We start from the raw sequence: 15,329 nt of genomic DNA, 5'->3' as shown, positions 1-15,329 counted from the left end.
TTCTCAAAGCTCAGTAAATTGTTTTTCTCCAGTACCCTACAGTGATGGAAATGCATTGGCTTTTGTCCAGATTTTTTAGAGTTTGTTTGTATAAGGACTCAAGAGGTTTTATGGCTGTTTCTCCAGCCTGCCCCCAACATGTGATGCAATAAGACATCTGGGAAATCATAGCTGCGTAAATATTTTTGCTGTGTCCAAAGAGAGACAGTTTCTAATATGTCTAAAATTTGCTAAGTTGTACTTTATGGTTTTAACTGTTTTTTTAAACATGTTTCTTAAAGTTCAAATTTGGATCCAGTGTCACACCAAGATATTTAAAATCAGTAACTGTCATTTTTTTTCAGCTTTGATTAGAATATCAGCATTAGGAGGTTGTACCATAGTTTTAGAGAAAAACATACCGTTTGTCTTGTTTACATTTAGATTCAGACATGATTGATCAAGCCAATGTGTGATCCTTTCCAATGCAATTGTTAGCTTAGCAGCAGCTAACTCAGCTGTTATTACATGTATGTACACAACGGTGTCATCTGCATACATACGTAGTCCTGCATCATGACACTGTTGAGGGAGATCATTAATATATAGGCTAAAAAATAGGAGACCTAACACTGACCCTTGTGGAACATCCATTGTGCACTTCATGTTACTGGACAGTGTGTCACCAACTTTAACACATTGTCTCCTATTAGATAAATATGAATAAATAAGAATAAATATGAAGCCAGTGCTCTAGTAATTATAAGACACGTTAAATTCAAATCTAAAGCCCTTTGAAACGAGTCCAAGTAAAATCTCAAGTGATTCCGATCAGGTGCAAGTCCACGTCAAATCCTTTCATTGCCCGGATCTGTCTTTTATGTTTTCTAGACTTAAATGTGTTTCCTTTCAGGTATCAATTCCTCATTTATTAATTTTCACAAGATTAATGAGAAACTTCAGTCACAGAGTATCAAACCACACACACGTTTAACAGCGGATCTCTTATTTATTCAAATAATGCAATATTTTTTACATCAATATTCTTTTTAAATAGGAAAACAGGCAGAGCTGAAAAAAAAACATATCAAACATAACTTTACACCAACTAAAACATAATAATGACCTCCCACAGTACTGAATCATCACAGAAAGTTTCTTGTGCTTTTTTTTTTTTAGACGCTTTTATTCTCGCAGCTCGTTCATCTGACACTGAATCAGTATCACACAACCCAAAAACAGTTCTATAGCTATAGTTTGGATTAAAAAAAAAAGCACAAGAACGTCAATTCATATCTTCATTAGGAAAGAGACGGTTCAGTACAGTACCATGCAGAAGAGCCACACAGACTTTGGTGCTAAATACAGCAGAAACAGACTTTATGCAAGGATGGGAAAAGGACGTCACGTAGAACGGTACCATCGGCTTCTCTGTGAGGATGAGCGCTACGACGTCTCCTCGGGAGAGGTGAGTTACAAAGTGCCAAACACAGATAGATGCCAGTTCAAAACCTCATAACAGGGTCACAAATTTGAAGAGGTTACTTTTCAGAGAACTTCACATGCTAAAAAAAAACAAAAAACGTCTGTTAAGTCTGCCACAGCAGGCTCGAGTTAATTTCTAAGTTTTTGCTGTAATTGCACTAATTGTTCAATGGAAACCTGCCTTATCTACCATGTATTAACACATTCCTTCTGTATGCTCCCAAAGATTTTACTATGAATAAAACCTACAGACAAACATGAAACAAGTTATATGGTAGCAAGATGTGAACAAAAACTTTAACTATCAATCCACGCTAAATGCTTGAATTTTCACTCTGTTGTTGTTGTTGTTGTTGTTTGTGATCTCCGAGATAATTTACAAGCTACTGAACACCTACAGCGAAGGGACAGGAAGATGATGTTTTTATAATTCTAAATTTCACCATTATGGCACAAACCAAAACTCCTCCATATAAAATACTGATGTTCCCGATGCAAATCCCAGTTTAAGATTTTTTTTTTTTGTCTGTGGCATCATACAAGAACTTGTTTAACAAATTTTGTGTACAAAGCTTTAGAAATACCCTGAATGGTGAACCTTCTGTTGCTGATCGATTGAAGAGATTTTAGCGATGACGTGACTGTTGTAGGAACAGCGTGATGCGTTTATAGTCGGATATTTAAAAACAGGTTCTCCAAATAATAACTGTATGATATTTATCTTCTTTTATCAACACATGAACTTTGGGGTTGAATACTGATAAATCCCAGCAGTGAATCTACTGTTGTTCCCCTTTCGTACCTTAGACATACTGTACTGACATATACATGTCTGTGTAAGTGCACTATTTTTGTTATAGCTATTCAATATAAAATGACATAAACGAATCAACAGATGCTCTCCGAAAGTCATTAATTCACCCAAAGTATTTTTGTTTGGAGTGGTTTAATGAGACCTGTAATGACTCAATCAGAGGAGCTGCAGTTTCATGGTTGGTATCATCCAACATTTTGATTAATCAATTAATTGTTTGATCTAAAAAAAAAAAAAAACACCAGAAAATTGTGAAAAATGCTCATCGTCACATCAAGAAGACGTCTTAAAATCAAACCAAGAGTCCAAAACAACAATGTTAAAGCAGCACAGCGTCACATCGACGCTGGAACAAGAAGATGTTTCCCATTTTTACTTGATAAGACTTAAACGATTAATTGATTACCAAAAAAATTGGTTCCAGTTAATTTTCTTAATATGATTCAAGAAAATGTTTTTGGAGTGATTTAAGACAAAGAATAGCAGAAAAATCTTCGTATCGGAGAATCTGGTTCCATCGAATGTTTGGCATTTTTTTTGAAAACTGAACGATTAATCAGTTATCAAAACAGTTGCCAATTCATTTTCTGCATAATTTTCTGTTTCGGCTCTATAAGACCTGCTATTACTAGACTCTAACCTGGGAGAACGTCACCAAAACTTCTTTGGTGCACTAATTTAGCTGCTGTATTTGTGAGTTTTAATTTCTAGTTGTGTAAACCCAAAGAAACTTTAAATCAAATACTTTGGATGGTGCCAAAAGAAAGAACCACGGACCCAAATACTCTCTGTGTGTGTTTATACTGTGTAGACTCACTCACATCACTCTTATTTCACTCTGCAGTCAGTTTAATTTCAATTCTGAATAAAGAAATGTCCTCTGTGAAGGCTCTAGTTTCATTACTAAGCAGAAAAAGTGTTAAACGCGAGTCAGCTGCCTGCATTCCTGATCGATTTATGTCTCACGTCTTTCTTTTTGTCTCACTATGACATGCATTTGGCTAAAAAAAAAAAAAAAGGGCTGATTTCGGCACAACAAACACTTTGCTTTACTGAGTTTAAAATCTCACTTTTAAAGCAAGGACATCCAAAAAAAAAACAAAAATCACAGACTTCAATACCAAAACTGAGCGTATAATGTGCGAGAGTGTGCAAGCGGAAACATTTCCCCAACTTCCATACATTAGTGCCAGCGGCGGCCGTAGAAATATGGCTTTGGCGGGAGAAGGACTTCAAAAACCAACACAACCTAAAATGTGTCGAACTAACACCTCGAGTTTCGTAACGACTTCCCAACAACCTCCGTCGTCACAGAACCTTTCATTCACACTTAAGGCCATCTCTTATTTTCACACATACACACATACAACAGAGACACGGACAGATAATCAGCTCAGACAACCATTTAAATAATCATAAAATCAAACTCGTGAGCAAAATACACCGGTGAGGACGACAAATAAACAAACAAACAAACAAACAAACAAAACATCCATATCGTAGAACATTATCACCTATGTACAATGTCTAATCAAAACAAGACAAAAAAAAAAAAATCAATCTGTCGCTGGACATGATTCATTCGATGAAAATGCAAAAGTAAATTCATCATCAGGAAGGCATCGCGCTTTCTTTTCAGGCGGGGGGGGGGAGAAAGAGAAAAGATCTGCTATTATAGCAACTGTAAACGACAAGAAAAGACAAATCATTCCCTTTAAGAAACAACACAAGCCGACACCTTCACCGACTACATCCAGGGAACTCCATCCCCCTCCCAAAAAAAAAAAAAAAAAAAAATCTGCTTCACTATCGAGCAACTTAACTGTACCCGTCTCGCCGCACTTATCTAATAAAAGTCGCAACTGGCCGATGAAAACAAAACAAAAAAAAAATCAACCCCAAAAGTAGCCAAAGTTTTTCTCTGCAATGACACTGGTATCATCTCTAGTTTATCATCGCTACAGTAAAGTGCTAAAGTAATGGCACAGCTTCATTTCAAAAACACTAGAAGAAAAGAATTTACATGTTTTTTTTTTACCGGCATGCCTCATCGCAGCGTCAATACGTTGAGAGAAAGACTCTCGACTGGCCTGTTCGGTGTTTTATTAGATAAATGTGGCGAGACTGAAGTCGCTTCAGTGAAGCAAATTATTATTATTTCAAATTTATGAAAGAAAAATTGGGTGCAGGTCAAAAAAAAAATGGCCTGAAGAACACTTTAAATAATTAGCTACCAATAAATAAGAAACCTAACATTGACAGTCTGTAGACAGTGGACTGGATAGAGTCTGAATAGGCCGAGTAAAGGTGCAGTCCAACAAAATGAATCCCAAAAAGAAGGAAAGGTTTCTGTTTTCAATATGTTGTCGGTATGTCGTCGTCGTCGTTGTTGTTGTTGTTGCTATTATGGAGACATTCACTGAGAGAGAGAATAGTTCAGATTGGATGGGGGGGAAGCAGGGAGGGAGGGAGTGACATCACACCCTGAGGAGGTCCTCGTCACTGTCGTCCTCGTCCCGTTTCCTGTTGGCTGCTGTGTTGTTACCGTGGCTACGACCTGAGGGGCGAGGTTTGCTGCTCTTCCTCTTCCTGTCTGACTCGTCCAGGAGGCCGACCAGGTCCTCGTCGCTCTCCTCCTGAAATAATAAAAAGGAAAGAAGTGACGTCGGTGAGTTTTCTAAAAAAAAAGTCACAGCATCTGGACGGCAGACGGCAGACGGCGACGCTCACCTGGAGGAAGGCGCTGCGGTGAGTCGAGTTCCTGGACGGACCGGACGGTTTGACCACTCGAACCCCCGGGAAGCTCAGCACCTCGTCCTCGCTGTCGTCGTCGTCCTGCTCATCCAGCGAGAAGGAGCGCAGGCCGTCCGTATTCACCGGCTTGGTCGTGATGTGGCCGTTGCCGTGGTTACTCCTGCCCCGATGGGAGGACGAGGAGGAGGATAAGGCAGGAGCTTCGAGCTCCTCCATCAGCCACTCCATCTCGTCTTCACCTCCGTCTTCATCCATGTTGACCTGAGGATTTACATAAAGGATCATATGTGATTATAACAAATTAAACTGTGTAAAAGAAGTAAGAACTAAACTGTCTTTATGTTCTATTTCTTACAGCCAGTGAGATCTAATGAGATTGTATCTAATCACTCAACTTTTCTGCACTGTAATCTGAGTATCTGATTGGCTGAAAATGAAGGATTCATCCATTAAATCAGTCTACCTTGGAATATTTATAGGAGACTTGGTTTCCTCTCCTGCAGCAGCCGGCCACCTTCTGGATCACCAGCTCTCTGGAGGAAGATATTCAAAACAAAAGATGAAGATAAACATGCTGCAAATTCAACGCATTTCTTTAAATAGGACATATTCTGCACATTTACACGTCTATGTTTATATTCTGGGGCTCTACTGGAATATCTTTGTATGGTTTCCAGTTAAAAACTGCTTATTTATCTTCTACTGTTCCTTTATGCAGCCCCTCAGTTCAGCCTCTGTTTGAAACAGGCTGTTTTAGCTCCTGTCTCTTTAAGACCCGCCTCCTGATGAGCCCACTCTGATCTGATTGGTCGGCTTCAAGAAGCTTCCTCCAGCTCCAAAAACAAACTATAGTAGCAGGATTTAACTTCTTTTTGTTCTTTACTCAAAATGTCACACAAAAAAAAAACCTTCGCAACCAACGCCTGATGTCAGCTTATCGTCAGCAAGGTAGGAAACGAAGCGTTTATGTTTATGGATTAAGCCCTGACTTTTGACTCGCAGGCAGCATTTTAACATAACTTCAAGTTTTGGAACTTTGACCATGTTTAATGTTCCGACATCATAACAGGATATGAATAAGAAAATCACAAAAAGCAGAATATGTCCCCTTTAAACAGCTTGTGTGGGGTTGCAGGATGCTCTCGGCCTTCTCACCTTCTCTCTCTCTTGTGGAGCAGAAGTCCCAGCAGACAGACAGTGAGACCCACCAACAGGAGGCTCAGCACCGCTCCCACCGCCTGGCTCCTCCTGGACAGACCCGTAGCATCGCTGCTGTTGTCATCATACGACTCCGCGTTCACAGTTCTGCAGGAAAAGAAGAGTTGAACATATTATCTTAAAATCCACTTCTACTGCCTGGAGTAAAAACTAAATTCCAGATGTGTAGCGTTTACTCACGTGAGACCACACACAGCGTCCGTGTGCCACACAAACAGATACTGGCATTCATCCGTCTCCAGCATGAACTCTGGGATGCCGACGCCTGCTGAAGGGTTACAGTGGAACATGATGGTCGATGACACCATTTTGGTTTTCTCCCGCCCACACTCTGACTCAGAGGGCACCATCACATCCAGGTTTCCTCCTGAAGGAAAAAAAAAAAAGATTGTTGACGCAGTTGTTGAGATTTTAATCAGTTCTTTAAAGCATCATTTTTTAGGACAACAGTGTAATAGTCAGTGATGAACTGATGGTCAACAGTAAGAGTTAGTTTAGTCTGATAACATGCTAAAAAAGTAACATTAGCTAAAATGTGTTATGGTAATGCTAATTATTCGTGGCTTTCACTAACATAATGCTAAACATGTTATCGCTAACATTCACGTTAGCGATAACATGTTTAGCGTTAGCACTGAGTACACATATATAGAGTTACATGTTAACACTTGCACATTAGCTAATGCATATGTGTTATGATAATGCTAATTATTCGTGGCTTTCACTAACATAAAGCTAAACATGTTATCGCTAACATTCACGTTATGTTAGCATTAGCAATGGCGTACATAGAGTTACATGTTAGCACTTGCACATTAGCATGCTCAGTAAAACTTGAAGGTTTCCTGGAAAGAAACAGCTTTTAATTTGTAATTACAGGGAAAATTGTTGTTTGACTTAATTCAGTAGTGTTAGTACAGCTAAGCTACACTAACATTAGGAGCAGTTGTTGTTTTCTCGAAGAATCTGCTTGAAAAAAAAGCTTTATTTAATCCCAATTAGATATTAACTCATTATTATTAGTTTTATGTTTCATGTTGAATTGTATGTTTGCCTGTTTCACCTTTGTGCATATTAAACTAGCAGTTTAACTGCATTAATTAATTGTGAGTGTACCGCTTGATCACTGTCTCCATTTTCCCTTTAATTAGCACTAAATTACATAATCCTTTCTAACGACCTTCCTGTGAATCTACAGTTACATATCAGTGTATTTAGAGGACATTATATGGAAGTATGGGACATATACTAATGTTAGCATTCAACATGTTGAAGAGAATTATTTGTTTTTTGAGGCATCCTGTCATGAACTCAAGTGTAGAGGTGGCTGCTGGATGAGAAGATAATTGGATTTATCTTGTATTTGTGCCAAATTGTGAAATCCATCTAGCAGTTGTGGAGATATGAACCAAAGTTTTAGCTGTAATTCAACCACCTAATTTACCAGTAAAGACAGGGGAGATGGTGTTTTTTTATAGTAAGAAACAGGACTCTAAACTACTCAGTAAATTACCTTTAATGTAGTACTTTGCTTTGCTGGAGGAGCCAATCCTGCGTCTGTACAGTCCGTTGAGTTTGACCTGGCAGATGTTGGCACCGAGACAGCTGGACAGCGAGCTGTTGGTGATGCCGGATAACTGGATGTGGTAGATGTAGCGGTCACCGTTGGGACGGATGTCTCCAGACGCCTGATGGTGGCTGAGAAGGGACAGATCCAGAATAAATCAGAGAAGTACTACATCAAGTGTTTAAGTTTAAACCAGGTGGACGTTTCGAGTGTGAGCTTGTGTTACCTGTAGTAGAGCGCTCCCAGACTGAGGCTGGCTCCGGTGTCGGGAACCTGAATCGTCCCGTTCACCATCTCCACCTCACGCTGCTTCACCGCACACGCTGACCGAGTCTCCCAGCCAATCACAAACTCACATGATGCCTCGTCAATCCTGCTCACACAGACACACACGGAAAGATAAGACGCGCTTAATACGGCTGAAGATTGGAAAGAAAGTAAAATTTAAGATTTCTGGAACCAATTTAACCAGTTTAGTGAATTTAAAAGAAAAAACAAAGTAAAGCAAATAAAACTTAAAAAAAACAAACAAACATATTTCACAGGAATTGTTTTTATTAACCTAAATATGGAGTCTTCAATATAAGATATTTACTTTAATTGTTGCAGCTCTATAATTCACATTAGTCGATTAATCATTTAGTTGACAACTATTTTGATAGTCAAGTAACTGTTTTGAGTCATTTTTTAAGTAAAATGTCCAAATTCTCTGATTCCAGCTTCTTAAATGTGAATATTTTCTGAATATCTTTGGTTTGATGACGTCATCTTGGACTTTAAGAAACACTTAAAACATTTTTCACCATTTTAGGGACCAAACAACTAATCATTTAATCAAGAAAATGATCAACAGATTAATTGAAAATGAAAATAATCGTTAGCTGCAGCGAGACGATCTGACTGATTCATGACTGAATAAACATTAAAGTCCGCTGAAGAAGTGAGAAATGCTTCACGAGGCAACTTCAAATGACGCTAAAACCAGAGAAAGTTTAACCTGAAAGACAAACACTCTCTTCTGTCATTAACCGGCAGGTTTGAAATCTGGAACCGAGAGAGTCAATGAATGTTATTGTAGAGAGTTTTGTCTTTTTAAAGCGTCACGTGTAGAAGTTCTGCAGAGGTCAGTTAGACACAGCAGGTTCAAATGAAGCAGAATTTAATCAGGAATAATTCAGTTTTGATTCATTTCTTTCTTCACATCCTCTCTTATATCTAGAAATGCATTTAACTTATGTATTCTTTAATTCCTCTGCGGTGTGTGTGTTACCTGATGATCGCTGGGTGTCCCACCGTGGAGCCACAGCTCAGCTGGATCACCGTCTTTGCCTTCACGCCGTTTCCACAAACTTCCTCTCCTGCTGAATAAGTGACGGAGATCTTTCCGTCTGCAGAGGAAGGAAGAAAGTTTAAGAAAAGTCCAAAATAAAGTAACACATTGGATGAAATGGTAAAAATAAATGGTAAATGGTAAATAAATGGTAAAATAAAAGTATTAATTAAGTGCACTGAGGTGTATTTGTCATGATTACTCACCGGTGAAGCTCATTTTCTGAGTGTGGACGCGGCCGAGCGTCTGCGTCACTCCTGCTGCGGAGCGTCTGCACACGGTCGCTCCTTCCGGACAACTCGGTAACCCGCCGTGGATCCCCTGACACAGGTTGATGAAATATCTGAGGACATAAAAAAAAACAGAAGAGAGAGTCAGTCTCACGAGTCTGCTGAGATATAAGACACAGGTCAGAGGGTTTGTTTTTTTACAGCTGTGTGCTAACGTTGCTGTATGACTGTGTTTGCTTTATTCTTCTTCTATGTTTTTGTTGGAGGGAGTTTTTCCAGATTGAGGGTCTGAGGATAAAGGATGTTGTACAGATAAAACCACCTGAGACAAATTTCTGATTTGTTTGTTATTATTATTATATTATTATACTGTTATTATTACTACTACAGTATCTTTCCATTGTGAAGCAGATATGTTAACTGTATTTACTTCAGTTTATCCTGTTTATTAGATCTGAGGAAGCTTGAAAAGATACAGACACTACTGATAAAATTATTATTATTATTATCATTATTATTGTTATTATAAACTGTATATCTGTGTACTACCCAACAAATTAAAATTGACAACATGCATCCATCTTCAGTTTAGCCAGTTCTGTTCAACTTTGAGTGTTTCAAAGATCTATTCAACCCTTTAATCTCTGTTCTTCCTCCACTGAAGATAAAAAACCAACATGTGTACATAAAAATAAGACTGAGTTATAAGGAGCAACAAACAAACAAACAAACAAACATAAAAGAAACTGCAGCCGGTCTTACGAGTCTCCGTGGTGGCTGAACCTCCACGGCTCCGTGAGGGAGGACAGGGCTCGGAGGTCGAAGGTCTGATGCTGGCTGACCAGCTTACACTGCATCTTCTTCGGAGGACAAACGGCACTGGTGCGCCACTGGAAAGTGGCCGAACAACCCGCCGTCTCCGACAGCAGCTGCGGGGAGCCGTGACCCGCCGACTGGTCGCAGGTAAACAATATGGACGACTGACGCTTGGCAGAGGCTGGAAGAGAAAGAGAAGGATGGTTTTCAGAAAAGAGAGAAAACTAAACTTCCTACAGAGGAAATTAGTATTTACTGGTGTAACTGGTGTTATTATTATCATTATTATTATTATTATTATTATCATTATTATTATTATTAGCAGTTATTTCAGGGACCAGCTTAGATACTTAAAATGAATATTAGAGGTTTTTGGATCAATTATGTAGTTTTTCCGACCTCTCCACATGTACTTGAATGCACCATGAACAAATGACCTTATCTGCATTACCACGTGACAATAACGTAGTCTAAACATGACAAAAACTTAAAGAAGACAAGTCGTTTACTGTGATGTTTGTCTGGCAGAGAGAAGTTTAAGAGTAGAGCTGCACTGACGGTCGGAGGAATCAAATCAATTTAAAATCCAGCGACGTTCTGCTTATGAAAAGGTCTTTACAGGGATTATCTTTGAGATGTTAAAGTGCATCAACGCTGTGACAAAACTAGACTTGCAAATGTTTGTAGCCTAAAGCCAAAAAAAAAAAAACCAAAACACACACACACGTGATGATCTGAAGCTTTTTTCTTCTCACATTAAGTTACCACGAGTTTTTCAGTTAACTCTCAACACATGTTGTTCTTTGGCCGTATTTTAATCCATCAGTGCAGGTTAGTCATTTCATAAACAAAGCTGTGTCCAGAATTTGCACTTTGACATTTTAGCTAGAGCGGCGGTTCTCAACCTGAGGGTCACAAACGACAGAGATGACGGAGAAGATGGAAAAAAGCTTTAGCTTCTTCTGACTTTTCTCAAATCCTGGGAAATGCTGGATGGTTTTACTGACATGAAACAATATGTGAAAGGAACATAATCATTTGGTTGAAGTGCTGACAGCTGAGAGACATACGGTATATAATGTGTGATGAACTATAAGAAGGATGGGAACCAGAGAACTAGGATATCATTTTTGAAAACTGAGATCCAGAAATAATTAAACACAGATACGTTTCAAGGTTTAAACTAATGAGAAAAAGCCAAAGTTTTGGTGTCATAAATGCATACTGATGCTTTAAGACAGTGAGAGAAATGAGTCATTTTATATTAACAAGAAGGAGCCTCAGAACATCTTTAAAAGTTGAAAAATATTCACTTATTTTTGAGCTGTAATTTCTTTGTTTTGACTCTACTCTTCCTGCCTTTGTGCTCTCCAGAGCTACAGATGTAAAAACTGACATGACGTCAATCTTTCCTGACAAAAAGCTGGAGTCACCTGGACTGCAGAGTCCCCATTTCTCGTCGCCGTCGTAGTTGTCGGTGGTCGCGCACCACTTCTTCCCGTCTGTCCGGTGATCTGTGGTGCAATCTGTATACGTCTTCTTCATGAAAGTGAAGGGGAACACGCACGCCTCGTCCTTATCTGTCACTGAAACACACAAAGTATTTGCAGTAAATACACCTGCATCTTATTCACTGACAGAATCTCCTTATTTATAAGAAAAATATCTTATTTTTTGCAAACAAGAGTGAAGCTTTTAACCATTTTCTTCTTGAGGAAAAAGTTCAATATCTCACATTTTAGGAGGAAGTATCAAACTGCAAAGCCTGATCCTGTTTCCTGATTGGCTGAAGCCTGTAAACCATTTAAAACACAGCGGACTTACCGGGAGGGCAGAGCTCTCCGCCACCGTACTGCATCAGTACGGCCTGCTCCTCATGTTTGAAGTCCATCTTCATGACCTTGCTGATGCCGAACGATGACGCCGATTTGTCTGAACCAGAACCGGAAACCCGGCAAACCGCAGCCTTCTTACAAAGCGGCTCCGCCACCGAGCCGCAGACGTTGATTTTGTAGGTGCTGGAGCCGACTGGTACCTAACACGCAAAGGGTTAACTTTTCAACTGGTGTGCACAGCGACATGAGAAGAAAAACACCTGAATAATACTGGATTTAATATGTTCTCAGAGCTACGTAAACCTTGCAGTAAAACGAACCTCAACTTCACCAGAGAGGGTCGACAGGTCGAAGGTGAACTGGAGCTGACTGTCGGTGAGCTTGCAGCCGCTGGTGTGAGTGGCATCTGAACAGACTACCGGGGTCGCCCACTCGAACAGGTAGACACATTTCTGCAGCCTCAGCATTTGTGGAGAACCCTGATAAAGACGTACAGGTCAGTGTTTTGTTGGAAAAGTGAAACACTGTGAAAGAGAAGTAACATATAAAGAACATGACTGACCAGCTCCAGGCCTCTCTGGCAGGTAAAGATGATGGTGGAAGTGTAGTTCTGTGAAGGATCCGCCGCACACTTAGTGGAGCTGCTGTAGGTGATGGAAACCTCACCTGTCGCGCTGCTGATCTGAGGACCGCTGGTGGTCCGACCGATATCCTTTCAGAGAGAGAGAGAGAGGGAATTAAAGAGAGAAAAAAGGCAGAACAAACCGAAAAACAGACACACGACAAGACAGTGACAAGACAAGCACTTTATCTTCCTACAGCAACAATGAGAGGGTCTTTTTTAACATTTTTTTAAGTAAAACTCATTCTAAACAAAAGAATTTTGAGAATCAGAAACAGCTAGTGTGGGGGGGCTGTTAAATGGAGGGATATCAGAAGAGTTGCAAAACAGATGCTGTTATTTCTTGATTTTCGTCTTTTTATCTTATTTTGGTTGATGCATGTACAATTGTGATTTCATTTATTTACTTTCTCTGTGGTCTATCAATCTGTCTTGTAGCCCCATTTAATTATGCTTAAATCTCAATTAAAAAATTACCACAAAAAATTGCTACACAGAGGAAATGAAGCTCAGTTGAATTTATAAATAGGCCTGCAATTAACAATTATTTTCATCATTGATTAATATGTTTATTAATTTCTCAGTTAATCGATTCGTTGTTTGGTCCATAAAATGTCAGAAAAAGGTGAAAACTGTCGATCACCGTTTCCTAAAACACAAAGTGACGACATCACGACCAACAGTCCTCAACCCAAAGATATTTATTTTTAGAAGACTAAAGAAACCAGAAAGTTATTATATTTTATTATATTATTGTATTTACGAAATGATTAATCGATTAACAAAATAGTTACAGATTAATCTAATCATTGCAGCTCTTCATACAAGCCCTTAAATTCATATCTAAATTCTTTGGCAAGAGTCATAAAATTTGACTTTAGTAAGAAATGCATTTGGTGCACAGAATGAAACACGTCAGCAACGTTTAACAACAATGATTATTGTTGTGAAACGTAGTGAAATAATACAGTAAAGATATTAACTATCAATCATGGCAGGACATGAACCAGTCATAACGTCTGCCGTCCTTTTGCTTATTTGTTGAGTCAAAAGGTGCCATCATCAGACATTTTTGCACGTTGTCAGTCAAATATTTTCATTATAAGACAAACTACATGAACGTGAGGTCAAAGAAGTGAAAGGACTTACGACAGGCGGTCCGTTATCGGGGTCCATACAGACGGCGGCTCCGGGGGGGCAGATGACCCCGGGGATGGGGTTCAGAGGCTGACAGACGTTGATGTAGAAGTCTGGAGATCCATCACTTTGGTCCACCGCGTCATCTGAGAGGATAAAAATATGGATGGATGTCACTTCCCATATTGTAAATTATCAACATGATTGATTGTTCTGTATTGATCTGAGATTGGATATGGAGCTCTGTCACTGCAGAAGTGAAAGCTGGGCCCACTGACCTGTGGCGGTGTAGTATCCACTGACATGAATCAGAGGAGTCAGGTCTATAAGAGCAGAACCGTTCTGGACTGAACACGTAACCTGACAGATGAAATAAAAAGGAGGTCAGTGGTGAATCTATGTAGGTCAGAACACATTATTGAACAGGAATCACTCGTAGGCTTCAGAAAACCAAACTCCAAGAAAAGGAATTCAACCATTTTTGTTGTTATGTTGTCATCTTTTATTGACTATACAATGGCTGTAGAATGTTTTCTTCCTCTCTTGGTTTGAGTTTGAAGAATTATTTTGGAAGAAGTGAGTCCACAACACTTCGACTCGATCGTGAAATTTAATGCTGCATTCCTGTGTCCTTTGATTATCCTTGAGAAGTCTCCAAAAGCCGACTGTAACCCACCTGTAGACGACTGAAATTCAATTTGCTCTGTGAAATTGGCCAATTTAGGGCTAAATTGTGAAGGAATGCATCATATTTTTCCACTTGAATATGTGGAAAATAACTTCTTAATATAAAAGTTGCAATTCTGTACAGTATCTTATAATTATTTTCTTTTGTGAAAAGCCAATAAATCCACAACAAAAGGCACTGATAACAACATCTGTATGAAGGTTTTACAAGGTTTGTGAGGCTGTTATCTTGTGATGTTTAGCAGTTAGTTGAACACATACAAACACAAACTGCGATCGAGTTTTATATAACTTGTAACTAAACAATATATTTGATTTAGTTTACTAATAAAGTCCTTTTCAGTTGTTTCTTAGTCTGTCAACATGTGCAGAGCCAAACCAACAATGAACTCATCTATTGACCTTGAGAAACGGCTCCAAAGACTAATAAGTCGAGAGGTTGTCATATGAAGCTGTTGAAGAAAATCACTCAATAGCGTTCCGGAAATGCGGTGAGCTTACTGACCCAGAGCTGGTCTGATACAGTAGACTGACCCAGAGCAGAAGGGATGGAAACACTTTATACCATAAGATCAAACAATTGGAAACCAAAAGGTAGGGAGGCAGGGCATCTGCATACAGGATCAAGGCGGCATAATAAGGAAAAAATCAAGGAGGTGCCGCATTCAGACAGGATCAAAAAGGTCAAATCAGCAGGGTTCAAAGGCAGGAAAGACACACAGTTGTTTCCCAGACATCACTTGATTATCAAGTCTCTACCCAAATGTGTATTTTCTTCTTCAATATACAGTATTTTTTAACATCTATATCTCTGTTGTTTATTTTTATGTTCTGATATGAAAGTAATTAAAGCAA

The 15,329-nt window shown here is 39.2% G+C and overlaps 1 protein-coding gene across 1 annotated transcript in view; it reads right to left on the bottom strand.

Annotated features, from left to right (window-relative positions):
* Positions 1 to 2,453: 2,453 nt before the first annotated feature.
* igf2r (insulin-like growth factor 2 receptor) overlaps positions 2,454 to 15,329 on the bottom strand; it is a 54,515-nt gene continuing 41,639 nt past the window's right edge. Inside the window, exons 36-51 of the mRNA XM_044376295.1 lie at positions 14,066 to 14,147; positions 13,800 to 13,933; positions 12,591 to 12,740; positions 12,349 to 12,507; positions 12,018 to 12,228; positions 11,627 to 11,779; positions 10,140 to 10,374; positions 9,354 to 9,490; positions 9,088 to 9,205; positions 8,044 to 8,190; positions 7,764 to 7,948; positions 6,431 to 6,617; positions 6,188 to 6,337; positions 5,496 to 5,565; positions 5,009 to 5,293; positions 2,454 to 4,914 (exon numbers count right to left, since the gene is read on the bottom strand). Of these exons, the coding sequence (XP_044232230.1) occupies positions 4,756 to 4,914; positions 5,009 to 5,293; positions 5,496 to 5,565; positions 6,188 to 6,337; positions 6,431 to 6,617; positions 7,764 to 7,948; positions 8,044 to 8,190; positions 9,088 to 9,205; positions 9,354 to 9,490; positions 10,140 to 10,374; positions 11,627 to 11,779; positions 12,018 to 12,228; positions 12,349 to 12,507; positions 12,591 to 12,740; positions 13,800 to 13,933; positions 14,066 to 14,147 (2,562 nt within the window). The 3' untranslated portion in view covers positions 2,454 to 4,755. The remainder of the gene's footprint in view (positions 4,915 to 5,008; positions 5,294 to 5,495; positions 5,566 to 6,187; positions 6,338 to 6,430; positions 6,618 to 7,763; positions 7,949 to 8,043; positions 8,191 to 9,087; positions 9,206 to 9,353; positions 9,491 to 10,139; positions 10,375 to 11,626; positions 11,780 to 12,017; positions 12,229 to 12,348; positions 12,508 to 12,590; positions 12,741 to 13,799; positions 13,934 to 14,065; positions 14,148 to 15,329) is intronic.

Source organism: Thunnus albacares, chromosome 16 (assembly GCF_914725855.1).
Source record: "Thunnus albacares chromosome 16, fThuAlb1.1, whole genome shotgun sequence".
NCBI classification, from domain to species: Eukaryota; Metazoa; Chordata; class Actinopteri; order Scombriformes; family Scombridae; genus Thunnus; species Thunnus albacares.
The sequence above is the reverse complement of the archived record's forward strand: the minus strand, read 5'-3'. Positions and strand labels throughout refer to the sequence as shown.